Genomic DNA, 25,354 nt, shown 5'->3' with positions numbered 1-25,354 from the left:
TGGGTCAGGGATCCAATATGAGTCTCACTGAGCTAACAGGCATTACAGGCTGAGTTGGCTTCTGGAAACTATGGAAGAGAATCCACTGTCTTGTACTCTACAGCTTCTAGAGTTGCCCACATTCCCTAACGCATGCTCTTTCTCCATCTTCAAAGCCAGTCTTGGTAGATCTGGCCCTTCTCATATCATATCACTTGAACCTTTTCTTCTGTCTCCCTCTTCCACTTTTATTTGTTTTCTTTTTTTAGTTGTAGATGGACACAATATTTTTATTTTTATTTATTTATTTTTATGTGGTGCTGAGGATCGAATTCAGGGCCATGCACGTGTGAGGCAAGCACTCTACCACTGAGCCACACCCCCAGCCCTCCCTCTTCCACTTTTAACAATGATTATGTTTACTTAGGGCCCACCTGGGTAATTCAGGATAATCTACCTAGCTTAAGGTCATTAACTTATTCATATCTGCGAAACTCTTTTTTGCCATGTGATGTGACATGCATATATATAGGTTCTGTGAATTAGGATGTCGCTATCTTTGTAAGGGTTGGGATGGGGATATTGTTTCGTCTTTTCATGATATCTTTTCCTGAGGAAACAGGAAATTATTTTACTCTTTGTTCTATTTCTTGTGCTTCACATAATATTGAAACCTTATCTGAACTTTATACTGTGTGCTATACAAATATATTCAATAATTTTTAATTTATCAACATTTAAAATATGGAAGTCATTGTCATTGAGTCATATGTTGAATGATTTAAAAATATCCCAATTCTACCCATTCAACAAACATAAAACTTAGAAAACATGCATATTTAAATTTAGAGTGGAAAACTATTTTTTCCCTGAAGGAAGAAAAGGGATATAATTGAGTTTATTTGCCTTAGGAAATAATAAAAATAGTTGAAGAGTGAGAAATTAAACTTAAGTATAGCGTTTCACTTTTTAAAGCTTTTTTTTTACTAAATGATATCCTTTCAAAACAAAAGCATGTCTATAAACTCTTTTTCTCTTCTCCGTCTTTAGCTTGACAAAAAGGATATTTTGCTTGGTGTTTTAATTTCTATTTGTAAACAACAATGTAGTAACTGTCTTTGACAGTCGGGAGGATTTGTTAAATGAGGTTTATGAAGAGTGGTCCTCCACAGAGTGTGTCACTTTTCCTTTGTAACATGCTCATTTCGAATGGACATATGTTGTACCAGCAGAAACAATGGAGACCAAACCACAAGTGGAAATAGAAATTTCAGCATATGAAAGTGAAGCATTAGAGAATTTTTCTCATGCAAACTTACTGAGGATGATGAGTCTAGATGGAAAAGTGTATTTCCAGAAGTCATGTCGAATCCTTTTTACTCAGCAAAATTCCCAGGAAACAGTCCATAGCCCTGAGAAATACTATACTACAAACCAAAGTTATTAATTTAGAGAATAATAACCAGCAAAGTTACACATTCACTACAAAAGTGATAACGGCCTTGTGCAAAACAAATTCCTAAAAATCTAAACAAAACATTTTATTCAATTAACTAAATCATAATCCTCCCCAGAAGAGGAAAAGAGGGCACAGACACTTTACATTCCTGCTTGCAACAAGAGCCAACCCAAACTCTGCCCATGTAATTTCTAAATGACACAAGGGAGATGGCTAAAACCACAGTGGAAATAGAAAATGCCTTTAATACTTTCTATTATAAACTTTTCATCTCATGAAGAAACTCGGACCAAGCACATTGGATAACAGTATGGCCCCACTTGCTCCCATGGTTTATTTTTGCTTCTTTCTCTAAACTGCTCCTCTTCGTTCACGGCTCTGTCGTTGGTTCTGATGTCTTAAATGGGAGCTGAGTAAGATTGATGTGGCGTGGTTTATTTTCGATAGTCCCATTGTTCCAGCTGAGATAAGTTTCAGAAGTGGGCAGGAAGAGCTGTTGGATGAGAGGGCTGTCTACTATCTGGAAGGAGAAAGACGACAATCCGTTTTGGTTTTTTGCCATTTGTTCTCCCAGCACAATTTCAACACTTACCAATTATAGTTAAGTAATCAATATTATCTCATTTAGAGTACATTCAAAATATTATAATGTGTCTCTCATTGCAAAAATACTCTTAAGTTCTTTTTACTCCTATATGTATTGTTGATATCCCCTGGTTTAATCTTTTCTGGTCTAGTTATCATTTGAACTGTGTTGTTTCCCCAGTATTCTTAACGTGCATTCTTGAATTTCTGCTCTCAAGTTTACAATTTTTAAAAAAATGTCCTCTGGCCTCCTCTACAGGCAGCCACATCTAGTCATCTTCCTTCCGAATCCAGCTTGCCTTTTTTAAATATTATGGAATCTTACATAGATGCAGTTTATGGTAATGTCTCCCTTCTCTGCATTCATATAGAACTTATCACTATAGAACTAGCCATATGTTTCTAGTTATTTATTGTGTTTAGTTCTTGTCTTTCCAACTGCTAAAAAGGTTCTTGGAGGGAGGGATTGTTTGCTGCATATTTTAGTATTTATGGCACTTTGCCTAATATCATGCAGATTTTAGGTTACTTATAATTGATTAGGACTCTTGGTTGAATGTTAAAAAAAAACTTAATTCACACATTAACTCAACTAATGAAGGCCAGGGGTTGGTCGGGCTGAATACTTAGCCATCACTAGACCAGGTTTCCAAATTTATCTGTCCTTTTCTACTTATTGTCTCTGCTTTCTTTTGTCTTTGCTTCCGTTTTAGGTAGGAGCTCCCTAAATTGTACCCTATGAAATAGAAAGAGAGCTTTCCTCTCTCAATAGATCTAGAAGAAAGTCTTAATGTTGTTACTCCTTGGCATTATTGGATCATGTGATTACCAAGGCTATCAAGGTTGTCAGAAGGAAGTGCTTGGGTCATTGGCTGAATCTGAGTTATGAGGTCATTTCTTGAATCAGGAGGTGTATGATCTGTGGCCTTGGTGCTCTCCATCACAGGAACTGAGATTGGAAGAGGAATGGTTCTCTAGTGGAAAAAGTGGCCTTTTGTGCCATTAGAATGGGAAATGGGCACTAAGCAGACAAAACCATGATGCTCACTGGGGAGTTCAGGAAATGTTTGCTAACTGATCAGCTTAACATCCTTGTAGGAATAAGTCAGGATTGTAGATATTCTTTTTACCTTCACCCAAAATATTTTGTGGTTAAGATAGTGCTTCACAGTCCTTGTTTGAGGTGGGTGTGAAGGTGATGTGACCTATGTCTTTGGCCCCCCTCTGTAACAGGTCACCTGTATTAAGGAGGCTGTTATTCTCTCAAGTGTGGGTTAATAACTGTGTGTACGTAGTGTTCAAACCTCTAAATAGGATCTCAAAGTTCTTTTGCGGAAGAGTAGATAGAACAGTAATCAAATCTCTCTTTGTGGTTTGTGATATTGGCCAAATTGTTTCATGGTAAAGCAACATAGAGAGCATTGTTAAGTGACTAAAGCGCTGGTTTTATGTCTCTGTTTTGAATCCATTTACTGAGAACTATGTTGACTCCAGAAATTGATTACAAAGCATACAAATGGTAAGCCTTTGAAGTTGTGAATATTTCTTCTTCTTTTTTCTTTTTGGCATTGCTGAGGATGAAACCCAGGGTTTTGTTATGGTTATTTGGAACATGAGTATTCAGGATATTTTCTGAGTATTCAGGATGGCAGGATTTTGACTACCTATTTTGTACAATGAGAAGTAAGAACAGAAGTTGTTGAAGTGTAAAATTTTAAGTCATGCATTGAATAATTTGCTGGAAATCCAGCCAGTGAACTTGTTAATGAACATTGTAGATAGCGAACAAAGAATATTAGGAAAGTTAATTTCCATAGGAAATGGCTGCTGGATAGGCAAAACTGAGATGCCCAGAGGAAAGTTCAGCCAGTGTTTTGCTGACTGACAATTTAATGCCCCTGTCCAACAGGAGTCAGGTTTATGTACTATTTTCACCTTCAACCAAGCACTTTATGGTTGAACTGTGTGCTAAAATTTGGATAAAAGCACATATAATCCTTTATCATTTGAATTTTGTTTGATATTGAGTATGCATTTCTTATCTAGTTAAGTTTGTTTATTTGTTTTGGGAAAAGAGCAAATCAAGCATAAAAGAAAAGAGTGTGTCCTTTAGAAGTCAATGTTCTGAAACCTCTGAGTGAATAGTTATTACAATCAAAAACATTTATTGGATCCTGCCTTAAATTAATTTTTAATCTTTACTTTTTTAGAACTGGAAGATAAGCAGAAATCTACAGCTGGTACCTGTCCAGGTATTAATTTGTTCTTACAAATGTTTAAATCGGCGTGACCCTAACCTCTTTGGAATTGCTCATATGTAGAGCAGGTGAGACGCTCTTTCAGAGCCTCGCTAGACAGCTCTATCAGCTCTGCACACTGGTGTTAATGCCTACCTAGGATGCATCTGGTCTCTTTATCAATATATTAATCAAAGGAAGACAAATAATTCAATTACAAAGATCTCAATTTAAGTATTATACTTTTAGATTGTTTACCTTCTTAGGTGTGCTATTTTTTTTTCTCTTGGGCTCAAAAAAATAAAACGAATGAATAAAAAATGGAAAAGATCTGTGTGGTACAGAGTTATTTTTTTTTTCCTGTCACTTTATGACCACCAAATCTCCTTTTCTAGAAAAATATTAAGAGACTTTGATGAGGAGAAGTGTTTATGTGATGAATGTTTTGCGATTGAAAGATTGCAATTGAAAGATCGATTTTTATTGCTGGATACTTGTATTATGTTAGTATGATTTCATTTGAGGGACCAACATATATTGAATTAAGTTCAAACTTTCATTCTGCCCTAAAATGGGTGAAAGGCTGGATCTCAGATAAGCTAAATCCTCACACCACTTCATTACTGTTTATAAAGTTTCAATTTTTAAATTTTTTTTTTCAACAAGAAAAACTTAAGAAAGCCAGGGAAGTAGTGCTTTCTTTGAGGGGAAAGTTAGGAAAAGAAGTTATACAAATGTATGGTATATTTTGCATAGACCATTGGTTCTTGGGAGTGCATTTTTTTTTTCCTAGCACCATATACAACACTTGGGAACTTGTTACAAATGCAAATTATTTGGCTCTACCCCAGAAATACTGAATCAGAAACTCTGGGAGTGTGGCCCAGCAATCTCTGTTTCAACAGCCCTCTGGGTGATTTCTTTGTATGCTCTAGTTTGAGAACTACAGTTCAGTCTGCTTTGCTGTGTATTCAGAAAAGCAAGAAATTTAATCATAATTTTTTATTTAAACTTCATTGGAAATATATTTCTCCATGTAATTATTTTTTGGTTCTTCTAGCAGAAAGCACAGTCTCTTCTTCCATGCATTTATTATCATGTTACCTTCACAGCTAGGCCTTTGTGAGTTCAGTTTAGGGCATGCTCCTTTGCGCATTAGAGTTGCCTCTGGCATACCTGGGAAGCTAAATCCATTGTGTACAGCAGAGAGGCTCCCCATTTCCAAAGAGCAAGGTTCAGACCCCACTCCATTACCCAAGAATGCATTTTAAACAAAAATAAAAATTAGAATAAAAATGAAAGGCTTAGGAGCTCATTAATAATAAGTTGTAGAAATACACTCTGTGCTTATTGAGGAAAAGCTGCTCAGTAAATTGATTTTGATTAGGGAAATACCTTAATACAACCTGTGCTGTTTTCTTTACCATATAAATGTTTTGTTTACCATATAAATCCCTTGACTTCAGTCACAAGTTATGTGCCATTTGGGTTCTGAAGAGAAATTCCATCTATTTATCTATCTATGTATAATTTATTCAACAAATATTTCCTTGAAGCTCCAGTGATGTGAGAGAGGATCTTGGCTTGCTCCCTTTCTATCCTGGTTTTCTTTATCTCTGAAGGTACAGCAACCTGGATTCTGATTCAGCATCCCACTCCGACTGGCCTTTCATAGGTCATCATGTGTTCCTTCCTAGCTACCTGCTCTTATATAGCTGATACTCATTGCAGGTTTGGGCACCATTGACCAGTGGCCTCCTTAAAACTGTGTGTCTAAAAAAACAAAAACAAAAAACAACAACAACAAAAAAAAACTGTGTGCCTAAGTTTCATTCCTCCTCCTCCTCCTCACTTCTCTTTTGTACCTTACTTTTAAAAACTGGCATTCTATGAGATTCTCTACTCATTTTCTTCTCACTGTTTCTTTAGTGAATGAATTCATCTACCCCCACCATTTTTATTCAGTATCGTTGATCATCTGAGTTAGCATCTCTTCAATATCCTCCTCTGTTTTTGACCCATGTTTCTAAGCTCCTCATTCTAAACTATCCAAAATAGAACAGTGTCTCTTCTACTAAGTTGTTATTTTTCCATTTATTCATTTATTAGGCAATGTTTATCGAGGGGCTATCTACCAGGCACCATTCTTTGTTGTAAAGATATAACAATGAAGAAGACCAAGGGGCCCAGCTCTCATAGAGTTTGCTTTGCTAATGGAGGGAGGTGAATGATAAACAATAGACAAATAATAGGGTGATGAATATTTTGAAGAGAAATAAAATAAGATTCAAGAGATAGAGAATGATGGGAATATTCTTTTATGTAGGGTGGTCTAGGTCTGATAGGGCAATATTTGATCAGAGATTTCAAGTTTCTGTAATAAAGCCAGTTGGGTAATTGAAAGCCTAAAAGGTTAGGATGATATCAGAAAGCATCAAATAACCAAAAGTGTGCTAAAGAATAACCATGACTCTGATGTCAGGAAATTTAGTGTTGCTGGCTGCATGGTCAGTATCAAGTGTTGCCATGGGAACCACACTAAAGAAGGATGCATTTGCCTTTGCCCTATAGGGACATCCCATATCCTGAATCATTGATAAATTAAATCAGAAACTTAATCTCTTACTCCATGTGAATGTGAAACCATAATCCATTTTAAATGCTGCTGTCACATCTGAAACAAAATATTTTTATTATCCAACAATTACAACCAACCTTTATGTAGAGGAAATCGAAGCAACTGGAGCATTAACTTTTTGTGAATTATCTACATTCAATTCTTTTCTCCTTGTTTGTCACTCCCATGAGTACTCTTGGGAATTTTCATTTTCACTCATGTTTGCCTCATAAGGAGAATAAAAAATGAGAAACTCGTGTCTCTTACTGTTTGTTATAAATTCTTATCACCCATGGGAAAGCAGTTTCAAATAGAAGACTCTTATTTTAGAATCATTAATGAATTCTGTTTATGTCCCCAGAATTCAAAATTCAAACGTGGTTTCTAAATCTCTATGTTTATGTATCTCCTTTGTATACATAATCCAAGACATTTTTTTCCAGCTAGTTGCTCAAAATTTCTAGCACTCTTTCAGAATGTTATTGATTGAATCCAGATGGCAACGATTCAATTGATATGGCTAAAGAACTGATACAACTTTTCTATAATTTAAGCAATAAGTAAATAAGGATAGTTGCTTTTTTGTCTTTTATGTTAAAAAACTTTTAATGCACATTTTATATTCATATTAACTTATCAATACTTATTAATGTATACTTCACTCAAAATTGTAAAAGTTTTAAATGAAGGTAGTAAACTCTTTTTTTTTTCACTTGATAAAACATCTAAAAATACCAAAGTTTTGTTGTTTGGGTTGTTTTCTGGCCTCAGTAGTAAATAATACAAATGGCTGGAAGTCAGCACTTGCTCTTGCTGAAGAATTGTTTTGTCTCCTGGCACAGAAAGTTCTAGGGCAGCTTAATTTGCAAATCCATTATTGGAACTCTGGGAGCCTTCTGCAGGCAACAGGGTTCCAAATTGCATGAAAGCTCCTAACCAGAGGTTCAAAGGTAACCTTGAGACTCAGAGAGTGGCCAGGCACACTGGGATTACGAGGGGACATCTGAATAGTCCTTTTCCCACTAAAGTGGTGTCCTGAGGAACCTGAGTAGTCACCCGAGGGGAAGGAAGTCCAGGGTGTCCAGTGTGCAGGGCTGGAGTGAGTGAAGGTGGTTTATGGCATGTAAACTTAGGAGCCGGTGGTAGGTGAGTGAATGAGCTGTAAATATTAAAAGAGCAAGGCTACCTAGAATATATTTAAGTGGGAAAGCAAAAAGATCTATAATCTCATAGAGTCAGACTATCGAAGGGAAATGAGAGATCTCAAAGACAAGGCTGGGAGTCTCCAGAGGAGAGAATGGGGCCAGGCAAGTCAGCATCACTGTGGACTCATGCTGAAGGCTAGCCTGGGTCATGTGTTGCAGGCATAAGGCACCAGACATGGGCTCCATGGAGCAGAAGTTTCACCAGGGCCACCTAATGGGGAATCACAACCTTTTATTCCCTTAAGTTGGTTGATAATTCTTGGAGAGGGGAAGAAGGTGAGTGTATTAGTGAGAGGGCGACCTAGATGGTGGCCATCACTCTCCAGGTCACTTCAGTGATAACAAAAGCCTGCAGTTTCTTTGTTGTAACTGAAGAAATCAGGGGCTAGACGTGGCTTATTATTCTGTCTTTCCATTAAGAGGACCAAAGAGTGCATTTGCCACATTTTCAAAATGCTCAATTAAAATGCCTCTGTCAAGTAAAATGATTCTGGTTTGAAAAAGAAAGCACGAACAAGAATATCTCTATTCCACTGTAAGACTTTCATTTTACGCTTATAATTGCTCATCCAACAGATATTTATTGATTCCTACCACAAGGAAGACATGATCTGAACTTAGAATGGATGAGCCGTCATCTTCCCTAGACCCTGACGAGAGAAGGATTCCTCTAAGATCAGTCAGATCGAGCTGTTTTCTGCTCAAAACCTGACATCTCCCAACAACCTTTTTTCTTTCTTGTTTTAAATTTTAGTTGACGCATGCTAATTGTACACATGCAGGGGGTGCAATGTGATGTTGTGATATTCTCACATCTCCTTTCCTCCCCTGGATCACTCATTCCCCACCTTCCTCAGGAAGTCCCCCACGACACCCTATTTAAAATGGTGAGTCCCACCCAGCATGCACCGATGTCCCTTTGGTTTCTTCCAACCCTCATCATCTTCTATTTCAATCTATAATTTACTTAATAGTTTTATTTGCTGTTGATTATCCTCTGTTACAATATATAACTCTAAGAGGGCAGGGAAGGTATTTTTCCTTTCCTTTTATTATAAAATTTCTCAAATCTACAGAAAAATGGAAAAATTTTGTACCCTGTGCTTCTCATTTATTGTGTATCACTCCATTCCTCTATTCAGTCATTGATCCATCTTCCTTTTGATGTTGAAGTAACTTTCAGCACATCAGTACATTTCCCTTCTAATGTTTTAACAGGAATATCACTAAATGGAGTCTAATAGTTGTTTGACTTCTTTATTCTTCTTACATGTTTCCATGTGCAAACTTACATAGCTCTGGCAAATGTATTTCTAACCCCTTATGAAGATGTGGAGCATTACCACTACCCTAGAAAATTTGCTCATATCCCTTTCCCATATAATTTATAGATTTCACAAGTAACAATGCACGGGACATATTTAGACTAAAAAAAATTTTGCTGTTGATCCTAAATTCAAATTTAACTGAGAATCCTATATTTTATCTGGAAACCCTTACTGTATAGTAAACTTCTACCTCATTCATACCTGTGATTTTCTACCTTAGATTTTTCCTGTTTTAGAATATCATATAAAGGGATCATATGATATGGATTCTTTTTCTGTAATATTTTTCACTCAGCCTAATGTTTTCAAGATTTATCTGGATATATCACAAGTTTGTTCTTTTTATTGCTAAGTAGTATTCCACAGGATAGCCATAATACAGTTTGTCCATTCTTTCTCCATCTTGGGTTCTTCTATGTTATGAATAAGCTGCTGTGAATCAAAGCATATTTTGAAACATCTGATGGCTGTCAGTTAAATTCTAGACAAAGTCCATATTTCTTAATATTCTTTGTAGGCACTTTGGAACTTAGCTTTTCTTACCCAGATCTCATCTCTTGTCACTCTTTCCTTGAGCTACATTTTCTCTGTCATTTTCCCTTCTGGAACCTGAAGCTTCTGTGCTATTCAGACATTGCACCTGCCATATGCAAGTCCTTCTAACTGGAACACCGTTCCTCATTCCTAACTGGAACTGCTGGTTTCTGCTCATGCTTCTCTAGTTACGGAAGTGTGGCTGGAGGCACATTTCCTAGCTTCTCTGGGCTTCGGTCTGTAACTGCTCTATCTGTTACATTGAATAATAGTTCCCTTCTAGGGGTTATTATGGAGAATAAATGGGTTAGTACATGGAAAGCATTTAACCTGGCACCACAGTAAAAGTCCAGGCAATGCTTGTAAATGATGTATGGAGAACCTTGAACTTCTAGAAGTCTATTCAAATTGACATATACTGAAGAACAGAGAGTGATTGAAGATAACAGTAAGAGGGTGGAGGATAAGTTAAGGGAGAGCAAGCAAAGAGGAAAAAAACAGACCAGGGTACATAGCATTAGTCTACATGCATGCACCAAACGAGAGTTGAGTCAATGGCAGTAGGAATTGAATTTGGGAGAGAGATTCAGAGATTATTTTAGAGAGACAACTGATTAAACATAGTGTAATGAATGTGGGGACCATAGATATTTGACAGCTTTGTGTTCTGTGGATCTGGAGGGATGTGAGTGCCAAGAGCAAGGTAAGGAAGTCAAGATGAGGGTCTGGATATGGAAGGAAATGATGAGATTGGTTAGAAATGTGGGAAATAAGGCTGCTAACTGGGCATTGGTGAAAAAGTCCAGCAGGCCTTTGGAAAGGAAATATAATCAAAGGCATGGATTCTGATAAGGAATGAATTATTTTGTTCCATCATCCTCTGACTGTGTTTCCAAAGTTGAGGGTAGGGTGGGAAAATGCAGTGCTTTTCTTGCTGTAGTTTAGGTAATGCTATGCTTAGATTTCTCCTACAATCCTAAAGGCTCTTTTGGACTAGTCCTGAATGGGATTCTAATGGAAAAAACTTAACTCTTTTCCTCATAGGCTGTAGCCTCAGATAGTGGACATACAGGTGGAGAGAGATCCAAAGATACATGAGGAGTTTGTTTAAAAGTCAGAAGTAGCATTGTCTGCAGGGGACCACTTCATAAGGTCGGACTGGGTCTGCCATGAAAAGCCTTTCTTTTCCCTTTCTTTCTTCTTTTCTGAAGGCTTAAGACTCTGGCACTTTGAATCATCGTGTTCTGATTTGCCCCTTAGAATAAATTATTTTAAATCCTAAAACTGTAAGGGAAAACTTGGAACCAGTCGGTAGCCATTAGGTTCCTGATTTCCAGTCAAGAAGCAAGTATGTATGATGCAGGGAAATTTTGTGTGTGTGTGTGTGTGTGTGTGTGTGTGTGTGTGTGTGTGTGTATGCACATTGTCTTCTTTCCATGTTTTGATTCATTTCTTCCAACACGTAGGAACTAAAGATCAGAGAAATGCCTGGCTTGACTACCAAGGGCTACCTCTACTCTAATGAAAACTTCCCACTCATAGTTCTGGGGCTTTATGTCATCTTTTAGAAAATTAGCTATATGTAATCTTCATCTACTTTGTTGAATAACTTTGTTTGAGTAAAATGTAACATAAATGATCCCACATTTTCAAGCTGACAAGTACTTTGAGAAATCAAGTTGCTTATTAAGAAAAAAATGAAATTGATCTGAGGTTCATTTGTTTTCTCCAAATGCATTTTAAAGTATGTGGTCAGTAAGTTTCACCTCTCTGATACAGATATATACGGAATGAAATGCTTTTCAAGGGCTATTTATTTCTAACCAAATAATCTGTACACAATAGGTCATTTGTATTTTCCTTTGTATGAGGGTCAGTGTCATGAACCCAAGTTCTGATACATTATGTTCTAAGAGAGATATTTAAAGAAACTGAGAGAATATGCTACGGAAGAGACACAAGGTATTTGACTGTTGTTTCTAAACTTCTCTTTTCATTAAAGGGGTTATTTGTTTTTAGAAAAGTACTTTTCCACTAAGCTACGTTTCTTACAATACTGAAGACATTCCCAGTTGCTCCGTACTAATGAATTTTCCAGGACACATGTTCCATAATTAGTTCTTTAATTTTTTTTCCTCTTTTCCTTTCTTTTGTTGATGGTGCATTGTAATGATGCATAGTAGTGAAATTCATTGTTACATATTTGTACGTGCACAAATTATAACAATATACTATAGTTAGTTCTTTTGAGCCTATTTTGCTAGATTTCAGGAGCATCTAAGGAAGTCAAAGTGACTTGATTTGAAAATCAGAGTTCCAGAATGCCTGAGTAGGTGATAAGGAGGGGGGCCTAGTGACGGATGATGTTGCCAAACATCCTACAGGGGCCTGTTTTGTGGGGCTAGTGCTTGTTCCCAGAATATCCCCAAGGCTCTAAGTATTGTATAAAGGAATCAGGTCCTGCCTATGCCTAGAAGACTTATAATATATATCTATGAAGCTTCAATCTAAACAAAACGTTGATTTTTCTAGGAAAAAAATCATTTAGAGTATATTGATGACTGGATGAAGTGATCTCTTGGGGCTCCTTTTCGTCCTGTGATTCCAAGAAAGGCTATGTATTTCTGAAAGCCAGTGATTACCAACAGATTAAGGCTTGACGGTTGTAGCCAAGAAAGCTGCTTAATGTTCATCAGGAGAACTGAAGTAGAATGGGAATATTTCCAAGCTGGTGAATACCCCGGGTTTGCAAGATGCTTCTATCAGCTTGCCTGATCATATTTAAACTGTGCTTTTTTTGGGTATCCTTATGGGACCCTGATGACAAAGAGACCCTCCAACAGTAATTTATTTTAGCCTAGTTAAGATTCATTAGTTCAATTTTTTGCAATAATCCAAAGCAGGCTGAGCCCAGAGGGGGAAAGAGAAAACAGGAAGGAAAAAAGCAGGGAAGGAGTTGGCCAGGGCAGGGGCTGTGTGAAAGGACAGTAGGCAGCCCTTCCTCAGAATGTGTGGCAGAGGGGCTTGTAACTTGACCTCATCTCACTTTTCAGTAAACGTGTCCTTGAAACCCGAAGGGGTGAAGCAGCTTGTTCAAAATCATACAGCATTGGTTGTACAGCACAGAGCTCTGAGTCCCGTGCTGAGTTTGGTGTGTGTTATCTCAAGTGGGCCTGTGCCTTCTTCCTCATGAGTTCTCAGAGCCTGAATTGTAAAGTATCTCTATTTAGCTTCATTGTTGCTACACAAGCGATGGTGGTGGTGGTGGGGACTGAGGATTGAACACAGGGGTGCTCAACCACTGAGACACATTCCTAGCCCGTTGTTTCTATTTTATTTTAAGACAGGGTCTTGTGGAGTTGCTTAGGGCCTCACTAAATTGCTGAGGTTGGCCTTGAACTTGAGATCCTCCTGCCTCAGCCTCCTGAGCCCCTGGGATGACAGGCCACTGTGCCTGTCACAAGTGCTAACTCTTTAGACACTTTACGTTAACTGCCCTGGACGCTGTCAAAGAATGGAGTGTGTGCTCTCCTTTCCTCTGTGCTTGAGCTTTCTCTTCTCCTGTTTAAAATCTGTAATTAAACTTTTTTTAAAAAACAATTAGTGCATTATATTAATGGTTGGATCATTTTGCATCTTCATCAATGAATACAACATTGTTTTCTCCATTTCAATCCCCAGTACTATCCCTCTTCCTCCTCTTGTCCCTTCCCTTGATCCTCTTCCTGTACTCAATGGGTCTTCCTTATGTTTATTTATTTTTTAATTGCTGCACCATACTTACACATAATTTGGAATGCATTTTGATACAGTCACACGTGCACACAGCTTAATCTGGTTAACTCGATTCTCCACTTCTTCCCCTGTGCCTCCTTCTCTCTCACCCTTGGTCCCCTGCCATGAGATCCCTTTTTTCATGAGATCCCTTTTTTTCATTCATGTTTCTCTCTAGTTTCCACATGTCTTCTCCAACATTCCTAAGGATCAAATTCTAAATAAGAATTTTCAGGAATACCTGCTGGCAGATACAAGAGACTGGGACAATAAGAGTGGATTTATTGCTGGTTGTGGTGACTCTTCTATTCATTTTCATACTTATCTTCTTTCCAACTAGTATTATCCTCAATTCTCTGAAAGTTCTGATGCCTGTTCTTCTCTTGCTCTGCAAAGCAAGACTACTATCCCTCTGGGTGTGGAGCATTGCTTAGGGATATATTTTGAGGTTACTAGCTCTATAACTTAATTGGGTTTAATCAAATCCATTGGTTATATTACAAACTTTTCTTTTTGATTTTTGCTCATAGGGTCAAATTCATTATTTTCTAGATTGGTCCCTGCAAGGCTTCAGTAACTGGTTTGTTTGTGGTTTTTGAAACCCTTTGAGTCCTCTTAGGAAACAGAGTGGTTGCTTACCACCAATTATGAAAGTTTGCAAGTATTAAAAATTTGAAATTGGCAACTGAGAAAGCCATATATTGCATGTGTTAATATTGGGTGGCACTTCTGTTACATTCTATGAAGATGTTGCAGAGTGACTTGGCAGTGAAGGGCACCTGTCTGTACCTCCTTTACAGATTCACAAAACACCGGTCCATTTTTTTTTAAGTCTTATGAGATAATTGAGAAATTAAATGTTGAGTATTTAATGCTCTTAAATGAAACAGTAAAATCTGAATCCTAGATTTTTAGTTTTCAGATGGAAAATGATCATGGCTGCAAATGGTCTTCCCATTCAGTGAGCTGACGTGTCGTTTCCGCTAAGCTCTCATTGCGTTGCTGCATGGTTTTCTCAGATACGCTCAGCTAAGTAGTACAGCCAAGGACAAGGGTGTTGTTCTTCTCCTCATATGACTCATAAATGAGTTGTAGAGGACTGTGCAGAGCCTCCTGTTACTACACTTACAGCTTTCCTTGCCATAGTGGTCACTGATGCCCTGCAGACAGATTTGAGCTGAACTAGCGAGCTGGTTTCCCAGGTGTGCATTATGTAGTTGGAGCTCATTGGGGGATTAAGTGCTCTGGCTCCATTGTGAGGCCTGAGGTTTCTGCAGGGCAGGATGGCATCCAAGCTGTCTACCTCTGGTCATTAAGTGCTGAGTCCCCAAAGCCTAAAATATGAGCACCCCAAAGAAAAGATTTAGAGGAGATGTAAAGAAGTATTGGCAGGCGATGTACTCTTGCTCATGTTTAGAATGGGCTTTATAAGTTCCAGCATGCCCTTTCTAATAAATTATTCATGTTCATATCTTCACTCACTCCTATCAAGAGAAGAAGAGAAGATCAGAATTCCCACCAGTCTAGGGACATTTTGAAACAGTGTCAGCTGTAAAATATTTATGAAAGATTTTGGGTGAAGGGGAGTTTGTGGGAGGAAAGAACTGTGAAAGGTCTGGGAGTCAGAGAAATACTGGGTAATTGAAAATCGTTGTCTGGGGATTTGAAAAATATATCTAAAAAAGAGTGGTTCTTTAAAAGGACTCATTCCTAATTTATGTTTAAAATATATATATTTCTCATAAACAAACTCAGGAAGTGCTTTGACAGTCACTGATTAATAACTCTCAAGCCATATCTGAGTTGATATATTACTGTTTTTAATGCCAAGTTTATTCAGTTTAACTCTCTGCTGACCACTAAGCCCTGGGGTGCTAGCTTGGGACTTCCATAATATTCTCATGTAAGAAGAACATTAAATAGGGCCAGAGTCAAACCTCCCACAGAGGCTACTTGGGATTCTGAATTTCTCTTGACATTTCTGGAAGGGAACAAGAACTGACTTATTCATTATTTTTAAAAAATTTTACTTACATGCATAACTCTATAAGTTACAAAGCTCTCCTCTCTTTGAGAGACTCTCAGGAAAAATGCTGCTGGAGAAAAACAAAACTATCTGGAATAGACACCAGTCCCCAATTGATATAGAAACAAAACTGACAATTGATTATTTAAATCTTAATTTAGGTTTTAGGAAAGTTTCCTTTCTTTTTTCAAAAGAAAAGCTTACATCCTTTTGACTATTTGAGAAAGAAAATAGAAACCTCTAACCTAAATAGAAGGAAAAAAAATCCAAAACTGGTAATTGAGAAAGCCTTCAGCTTCATATTCCAAGTTTTGCCCACTTCCGTTACCCCTTCTGCCAAAGTTCTCAGGAAGTAAGAGAGTTGGAAGAAGCTACTAGAAGTCAAAAATCCATCTGAATAATTTCATAATCAAAACTCCTGGACAGCAGGAGTAGGTTTCTTTCTTAGTCAGTTAGATTGCCACAGAAGGGCAGGGAAGGGCAGCAGGTACCAGGCCCTCGTGTTGGTGGAATCTGAGTAATTTTAATAAGGCAAAAAGAAATGAGTTGATCTAAAGTGATGGAGACTATTATCTACCATCAGTATTCATTGCTAACACAGCTCTGCACAGATGTAGCTGAGCAACCTTTATCCACATGATCTTATTGTTTGTTATTGACTTCATGGCCACTAGGTGACACTGTTGCTTCAAGAGTTAGTGTAGGAAGCACCATTACCCTTGTAAAACTCACACAGGAAGCACTATTGTTCCTATTTGTTACAAATATATTGTTTAGTTTCAATGTGAATCTGGTTTGCCAGTCTGAAACCAAACTATTACTTATCGTCACTATATTACAAATAGTTCTGACAACACTATCTACTATGTAAAATGTACAGGTGCTTAGAGTAAAACAAACTGTTGCTGCTTCTACTCCTAGAACCATTCACCACTGCACTGATGTCTGATACTTATCAACAGCTTGCTCTGTAACAACCCTGGTTCTTTTTACTTAGGCAAATTTTTCCATTTAATTCTTCGATTAGCCAAATTTGCTGATAATGACAAAGCCAAGAAGTGGTGAAACGAGGAGAAACCCTGCCTGCTGCTACTGTGGCTCTTTCATTGTGAGGGAGAGAACAAGACTTGGACTCTGCAATGGTTTTCCAAATCCAGTTCATGCTGCAATGATACATATGATGCACAATTAAATTTGTGTTTCTGATAAGTGACTTTTTCAAATCCCATATGCCATGCAAAATTTTGAATATCAGATAAGCCATCGATGCCATTAGTTTTTATATAAGTAATCCCATAATTGCATGGGACATTCCTAAACTAAGTGAATGTGTGTGTGTGTTTGTGTATGTATTTGCGTGTGTATATAGTCTTAACTGATCTAAAATTTTAACTTAATACCTGTAGATACCAGATTAACTCTAATTTGAGACAGTTTAAGAAAATTCACATAATTTCTTTCCTCTCTGACTTCTCTATATTTTCTCTTCCACTCTTGTCTGAGGAATATATATTTGTCCTCTTAACGATGTTCCTGAAATTATGCCTTTTGTAACAACTTTTTCCTTCTAGTACTGTCATGTTTGCCTCATTTTTACTCTTTTTGTCTCCACCACATCTTTTTCACATCTATGAAAGTGATTAGAAATTTCTGCCTTAAAAGCCCTCCAACTTCCTCCACGTCCTGTTTGGTTATACTCCTTGAAGAGTGGACTCTATTTTCCTACCATGCGTTCCCTCTTCAGCTAAGTGCAGTCTGATTCCTCTACTCTTTACTATAATAGAGCTTCTTTCCCATAGGTCACTCAGCAACTTTCTAACTACTAATTCTATGCTTTTCCAAGACCTTATATTTCTGTTTTTTTTTCCTATTTGATGTGTTCCATCTCTAATCCCTTATTTCACTCTTGGTATTATTTCCCATGACTTAATCTTTTTGTGGGAGATTCCAAGGTTCCCAATCTTGACCTCTATTGTAATAATATTATCATCACATACCAAATCACATGAAAACATTCTTCTTTGATATGTTGGTCTCAAGGACTTTGCTCTATGACATGGCTTTACCTCTGTCGATTAATAATCTAAATGCATTATTGACTGAAGGAAGAGAATTCTTCAAAAGAATTTAAGATAAACAGATAAACTCTTGCCTTCAACTGGTTACTCTTTCATGGTACCTGTGAATGTGGAGGTGGGGTAGAGCAATGCTTATCCTAATGCTCAAAGTGGGTCAATAAGTTCAGAAACTGTTTTACTGGTAAATATGGTATAACTAGTCTCATTACATTCACTTTTTTGGAGCATTATCTGCTCAAGATGTTGATTAGTATGTGGGAAAGATCATTTGTCAAATCTGCCTTATTCCTAATTTCAATGACTAGTTGCAGAAGAGCAGTCCAGACCTTGAACTCTTAAGTATGTGGTCCTTGGTTTAAAAGACTCTTACTCTTGAACTATAACTCACCCTCATTCTTAGGACTTCCTTGAAGTAAGTGGGTAATCCATAGAGAAAATATCAGAAAGCATTTTCATCATCTTGCCTAGTGTTGAAGCAACCTATTGTAACAATGACTTCAAATGATAAGAATGTTCATAGGATAGAAGACCTCAGAAATATATATATTTAATTAGATGAAAATTTTCACTTAATTACAGGTTGGTAGATAACCCATAAAATAATTCCTTCTCTATAGACAGCTAAAATGATTGACAGGTGTAAGGAACTATATGCCACTGAGCATGTTCATTACTTTATTATTTGGCGGTAGTTTAAAGTTTCTAAGTGTGTAATAAAATCTTGTTTTTACTGATTGAATTGAGACTCACTGTCAATTTGTTAAAAGTGATCTATGATGAAAATATGGAAGAATATTTATGTTAAGAAAATTTCATAAGGAATTGTCTTAGATTAAAAGCTCCTAGAGCAGTCCTGGTAAATCCACACTGTTTTTGTGGTCATTCCCACTAATACCCATGGCAGATGTTACTAAAAGGTCTATGCAGATTTTCCTACTGAACAGGATGTACTGCTTCAGATTATTCCTCTCCATGTCATATATTTTGGTGTTTCAACACAAGAACTAATTCATCTGGATAGACACAGGATTGACATAGATAGAAACAGATTTGGGTCATTATTCATTTTACAGACTGAATTAAATAGATAAGTTTGCAGAAAATTACAAACTAGGTAAGATTGTCCATCCCAGGAGAAAAAAAATATTTCATTCAAATTGGATAATGAGGAGGAAGTGAGGCTTATAGGATTATTTCTTTATGCTTTTAATGTATAAAGGTATATTTAAAGCTCAGTTTAAAACTCTCAAGAGACTCAAACATTATCCAAATTTTTTTAGCAACTAATGGGAGCAATTTATGGGAGCTAACAGCTAATTTATTAGTGCCTCTCCTAAATGCCAAGCAATGTCCTTGGTACTCCACTTATCTAAATCCTCCCCTCAAAGACCTTGACAACTTGTTGTTAAGTTTTAGCTTTGCTTGCCAATGTGCTGGTGGCTTGTCTGTCTCCATAGTACAACACTTCAAATATTTCTTTTCTGCTAGGCTCCTTCTGATGTGAATACAAATAATGTTCCCTGGGGTTGATTTATCTAGTATATGTATTTTTTTTTGCTACCAGTAATATAGTGAATATAGTTCTAAATGTCATTGTAATCTGTGTGCAATGTAACTCTTGAAACTTTTAGAGTAAATTTCAGTTATGCCATTAATTAATGAGGAGAATGGAAACCCTGGTGCTATTTTCTATATGCTACTTCTTGGAGTGAAAGAAATATTTTGTATAAAAAAGTCCCTTAAGACATTGAACTTCCAATAAACTAAAATGGCTTGAGAACTTCTCTACATCTTCCCATAAATGATAGATCAGTAATTATTCACTGTTTCTTTTCCCACTGCTTTGATTCCACTGTCTTGAGTTATACTTAGCCACCCAATTTGATTTCCCAAGACAAATAAGCTGGAGCACTGAGAAATTCTGGGTGGTGTTGTGTGTTGGGGGGGTCAAGACATTAGCAGAAGTTCATATTTGAATTACATGTCAGCTGTAGAATGTGAATCAGCTAGTAAAAACAACCTCAAAATAAAAATACATATTCTGTGACTTTATGGTCCCAGGAAAGTCTAAGCACGTGTGCTGCAAGATTTTACTGGAGGGTCAATTAATCCATAAAACTAGGAATCATGACTCTGTGGAAGCCAGCACATGACAGTGTTGAGTGAGACCACTCAAATGTGAATTTATTATAGATCTGGGCTCCTGTAAGATGTTGATCCAGAAAACTCTCATGGAAGTATGGGAAAAACAGCTACCAATAACATAACATAATTAGGAATCATTATTTGACACTGAAACTCTAAAGATTTTACATCTAAAGAAATAGTCACAGGACTGGGGATGTGGCTCAAGTGGTAGCGCACTCGCCTGGCATGTGTGCAGCCTGGGTTCGATCCTCAGCACCACATACAAACGAAGATGTTGTGTCCGCCGAAAACTAAAAAATAAATATTAAAATTCTCTCTCTCTCTCTCTCTCCTCTCTCACTCTCTCCTCTCTCACTCTCTCTTTAAAAAAAGAAATAGTCATAAATCTATATGAAGATTTATTTCAAGACTTTCCCTTAGCGTTATCTGTAATAATAAAAGAATTGAAGGCAACCAAAGTCTCTACTTCTTGGGAAATGGGCATATATTCAGGTACTTCTTTATCAAGGAATTGAGTATAATCATAGTGTTCTCTAAGGGTTTTGGGTGATTTGGCAAAGGCTTTTGATATAGTTGGTAAAAAAAATTATGTATATAGTAATGCTTAAATAGTAGAGAAAAATATCTCATAGAAAAAACTAGAACATCAATAGTGATTATGAGACATATTTTTCTTTTTCTTCAGTATGTTCCTATACTCTTCAAAGTCTTCTATTTTATAATAGTAATATAATTACTTAATAACTAGAAATTAAGAAAATATTGACAAAAATAAATCACATCTGAATTCTTATTAAAATGTGAGCACTGCATTTGGCCTTGTTCATACTGAAAATAATACAAACCTAGGAATCTTCTAAAGTAAAAGCAATGTATAAGCAGAAACTTCTAATTTTTTGAAAATTTAAATGACATATATGAGAGCAGTTTGGTATTCTTCAGTTTTGTGAGTTTATCTTTTTATGTATATCATAGCTATCTTTTGATAAAAATACTTTCGTTTCAGGTAAGTAAGAACCCTAAAAGTAATCACAAATTCTGGATGTTATAATAGTCTTCTACTTTGTGCATAAAAATCCAAATGACCATTTCACAGAAATGCTATGTAAATTGTTTCCACATTGCTTGAGTCTTTGCAATTAGGGGTAACTTTTAGACACAAATCTCTATTTTAAATGAGAATGAGGCCAACACACAAGATACACATTAGCTCCAAATTTCCCTAACAGTAATTCATAAGTTAATTTACAACAATGTTGGAAAATTTGCTTTTGGGGGCTGATTCTTATAGAAACAAAGGCTGTATGAAGGATTTTAGCCATTTTTCTTCTAACTCAATGGGTATATATAGTCTAGTGTTTTGCTATTATTCTTTCTAGATGAGGACTCAGTGTCCAGGAGGAGAGTCTAATGAAGTTATTAAACAAACTCAATATCTTCTTAAAATAGAAACACTATATCAAAAAATTATATGCCTCATAATTTATACAACTTATTTCCAACTTCAGAAATCAGTTTGTTATAAAGTCTTATGATAACTTTTGGACACAATGAAAAAAAAGTTCTAAATACCTGCCTTTTCTCAAATAATTTGTTCTAAAGAATAAATTTCAATCGCAAGTATAGACTAGTAGGTATGTCTGTTTTTCTTATTTATTAATGATTTGAATAGCAGCTATATAGGCATACTTAATAAATTTTGGGGTAATCCTATGAACTGATGGTGTTTCTTCAAAATTCATATGTTGAGGCTGTAACCCCCAATTACAAGATATCCAAAGAGGTTGAGTACAAAATACCGTGCTCAGATTTGTATAAAAATCTCCAGAAAGAAGAATGGGAGGGGAAATATTGGGAAATTATTTTGGCCAAATTATATTGTTATATTGTATGCATATATAAATATGTTACAACAAATCCACCATTACTTATAAATATAATGCACCAATAAAAAAATGAAGAAAAAAAGATTAGAGAATATATCACTTAACAGAATTGTATTTGGGAAAAGTTAGAATTTAACCATGTAGTGTTATTTACATTTTTAAAAGTCCAGAATACTGCTAAGTGTTTTGTTAAATTTTAGTGTCAAAATATGAAAGGAAAGTTGACAAGCTGAAGCAAGTCATGGGCAAGGTGATGATAAGGGTAGACTCTTTGAAAGACATATTATAAAAGGGATAACCGTCACATCCAGTCATTTTTGAGTTAAATGGACTAAGATATGTCTTCGTTCCTCAAACTAATGAAACAACCTGAAGCAATATATGAAACAATGTGTCAAGATTTTTGACATTAGCCAATGGTGGACAGAGATCTTAGAGAGATGGGAAGTAAACAAAACAAGCCTTACAATTATCTTGGCTTCTGGTAGGCAGTTTCCCAGGTCATGTAGAGCAGAGCATGGGGGTGCTGGAGGACCCTGGAAGTTTGGTGTCTTCCTAAATGAAAGAGAAGGAGCTGAAATCTGGAGAGGACAAAGCAGCCAGATTTCATAGAGAAGAAATACGGGGAGATGTGGGGGTGGGGGTGCAGAAAGATGATACACTGGGTGAGAATCTCACAAATCTGCATATGCAGAATGTTTTATTAAGTAATGATCAGCACTGAGTGTGAGGATGCTACAGACACTGGGGGAATACTTAGAAGAAGTGATCCTAGAAGCTCACAGAGTTTCCATTAGCCAGAGTAGAAAATCCCATTAGCAAGATGTTAGATTTAAACTCAATCATATTAATAATCACATTAAATGTAAGTGGCCTAAATAAGGCAGAGTTTGTCATGTTGGATTAAAAAAGGAAGACCCGACCACATGAAGTTTACAAAAAATCTGCTTTGACTAAAAAGATACAAATAGGTTAAAAGTAAAAAGATGAAAAAATATATATGGTATGACTGAAGGAACACAGGATGTGTATCTGGAAAATGAGAATACACAAAAGGACAATCACAATCTTCCATTATACACATATTTCCTTTAGCATGAGGGTTAATGTTTCTAAATATAGAACTGCTAAAGCAACAGTTTCAATTGTGCATTTGTTAGGGAAGTAAATTTCCAACATTATACTGGAAAAATACCTCTTAAAATCTTCTTGGGTTGTGATGGGTTCCCAGCTGTAGTTTATTTTACTTGCTGTTTATAATTTTTGGTCAGAAATGAGAAAGGCCTTTTTCTTCCTAATCCTCAATGAAATGCTATCTTTTATTGTTCTCTTCCCTTTTTCTCTTTAATGCCTCCGTTTCTCCCTTCTCTTTCTTACTCCCTCTTTTTTTCTAGTCTGTATAATCTCAGAAAATCTTATGTCAATTTTAAAATGTGCATTTGAATGTATGAGTAATTCTTTTGCTAGGCTTTTTTTATTACTTTAATAGTGGTATTTCCCTTTGGTTCCTATTATGAGTCAAAAAGCACAGAATATAAAACAATGGAAGAAAGATTAAAAAAAACATGGTAGGGCTGGGGATGTGACTCAAGTGGTAACATGCTCGCCTGGCATGCACGAGGTACTGGGTTCAATCCTCAGAACCACATAAAAATAAAATAAAGATGTTGTGTCCACCTAAAACTGAAAAATAAATATTAAAAATTCTCTCTCTTCTCTCTCTTTCTCTCTTAAAAAAAACATGGTAGAGAAACAGTCCAAAGAAAAACAAAATAAACTTCATTAATAATTAGTTCTGAGAGCATAGAATTTTTTCTCAATGTATAGTACTGACTGGCCTATCATAAGAAAAATATTAACTGTACCATTCTGGACTGAAATTGATTTATAAGTGTGCATCCTTACTTAAATCTGATAGTGTTTGTGAAGTGAACAATACTAGCATAAAGTTAATCATTTTGGATTTTTGGTAGCCCTGAACTAATCAGGCCTGAAGCTGAAGAGTTTGTAATAAAACATAGAAATTAGGATAAAGACTGAAGAGTAGACATCTGAATAGCAGATCTTGGTTCAATCATTAGGAAAAAAATGTTCTAAAAATCAGAATTTCTGAAAATTGGAAGGGACTGTTTTTCTAAGCCTGTTAATTTCAGTCATTGGAAAATTAAAACAGAGGTTGGATTCAGGGTTTTGCTAACCTATAGGAAACTTTGGGTAAATTAGGAGAAGGTAACCTGTCTGGCAGATTTAATGATAAAGAAGCTGGTCTCTCTGTATGGGTCCACCCTGGCTTAGTGAATAGAGTGGCTTTCAGTTTCCACCTCCTCTGCTAGATGAGAGCATTTTGTACTGTCCTCTTATTAGATGTGCCACAGGTCAAGGTGCTGAAGTAATAGATATGAATTAAAAATTGATGCCATCCAAGGTTTATTAACTTTTATTTCCAAGTAACTTGGATATAAATCAATGCTCTAAATGTTCCAGTCTCTGTACAGGTAAAGCATTGTGCTAAAATCAGAAGAATGTCAATCTGTTTTTTTGGTGGGGGGTACCAGGAATTGAACTCAGGGGCACTTGACCACTGAGCCACATCCCCAGTCCTATTTTGTATTTTAATTACATACTGGGCCTCACTGAGTTGCTTAGTGCCTCACTTTTGCTGAGGCTGGCTTTGAACTTGCTATCCTCCTGACTCAGCCTTCTGAGCCACTGGAATTATAATCATGTACCACTGTGCCAGGCAAGAATGTTAATCTTTATCTGTGGCTCTCAAAACCATTAAATGTCATCCAGTTTATAATTTGCACAAATTTTCTCTAAAGTCTCTTAAGTCACTCAGGCCTGGCCTGATCCCTTTCACTTCACAATTGCTCCAGGAGCTCTCACGGGCCAATTCCCCAAAACTTTGTAGCTCCAATTCAGGAGATTTTCCGCCTCTCTCGTGCTTCTTCCCTCTTTCCTGCTCTTCCCATTTACTTTTTCCTCTCTGCAGATTCTATAATATAAGGAGACAGACCCGAGTTGAAAGAACTTTCTTCAGATTGGGAAAGAACAGGGAGAAATTGAGCCACCAAAGATAAAGTCTCTCCTTACTTCCCCTGCTACTGTGTCTAATTCTTGTTCTTTCTCCACCTATTTTCCTGATATCTTAACAGCACAGCCTGGAAATCAGACTGAGACAGATTGATTCTCGGGTATTTGAGCAGTAGGAACGTTGAATATTCATACTTACTGAGTAGATCCTAGGTTGCAGCTCCTTCTAGTAGATCCTAAGGAAAGAGACAAAGCAAAGTATGTGACTAATCCCTACTCATAAGAACTCACAATCTTATGAGCCAGACTGAATAAAATCACGTGAAATAGATTTAAAGGAAGAAAACCAATGAATTGTGAAAATGTCTACAGCACTACACTCTAAATAGCCTGAGATTTTATAATCAACCTGAATGTTGATTATACAGCATGGGTAGAACTCTGGGGAACCTGGGAAAGTTTCAT

General features: G+C 36.6%; 1 protein-coding gene and 1 long non-coding RNA gene across 3 annotated transcripts in view; one reads left to right on the top strand and one right to left on the bottom strand.

Moving 5' to 3' along the window:
- Positions 1–4,446, top strand: part of Lrrc69 (leucine rich repeat containing 69) — a 102,057-nt gene extending 97,611 nt beyond the window's left edge. For both annotated transcript variants that reach the window (XM_040293871.2, XM_005328680.4), the window contains one exon: positions 4,234–4,446. In XM_040293871.2, the coding sequence (XP_040149805.1) occupies positions 4,234–4,344 (111 nt within the window). In that variant the 3' untranslated portion in view covers positions 4,345–4,446. The remainder of the gene's footprint in view (positions 1–4,233) is intronic.
- Positions 1,659–25,211, bottom strand: LOC144365460 (uncharacterized). The gene is made up of 3 exons (XR_013423925.1): positions 25,089–25,211; positions 22,324–22,411; positions 1,659–1,958 (listed from the first exon to the last, which is right to left on the bottom strand). It is a non-coding gene; the product is annotated as an uncharacterized LOC144365460 (long non-coding RNA).
- Positions 25,212–25,354: the final 143 nt, after the last annotated feature.

Source organism: Ictidomys tridecemlineatus, chromosome 7 (genome assembly GCF_052094955.1).
Source record: "Ictidomys tridecemlineatus isolate mIctTri1 chromosome 7, mIctTri1.hap1, whole genome shotgun sequence".
In the NCBI taxonomy this organism is placed as follows: Eukaryota; Metazoa; Chordata; class Mammalia; order Rodentia; family Sciuridae; genus Ictidomys; species Ictidomys tridecemlineatus.
The sequence above is the reverse complement of the archived record's forward strand: the minus strand, read 5'-3'. Positions and strand labels throughout refer to the sequence as shown.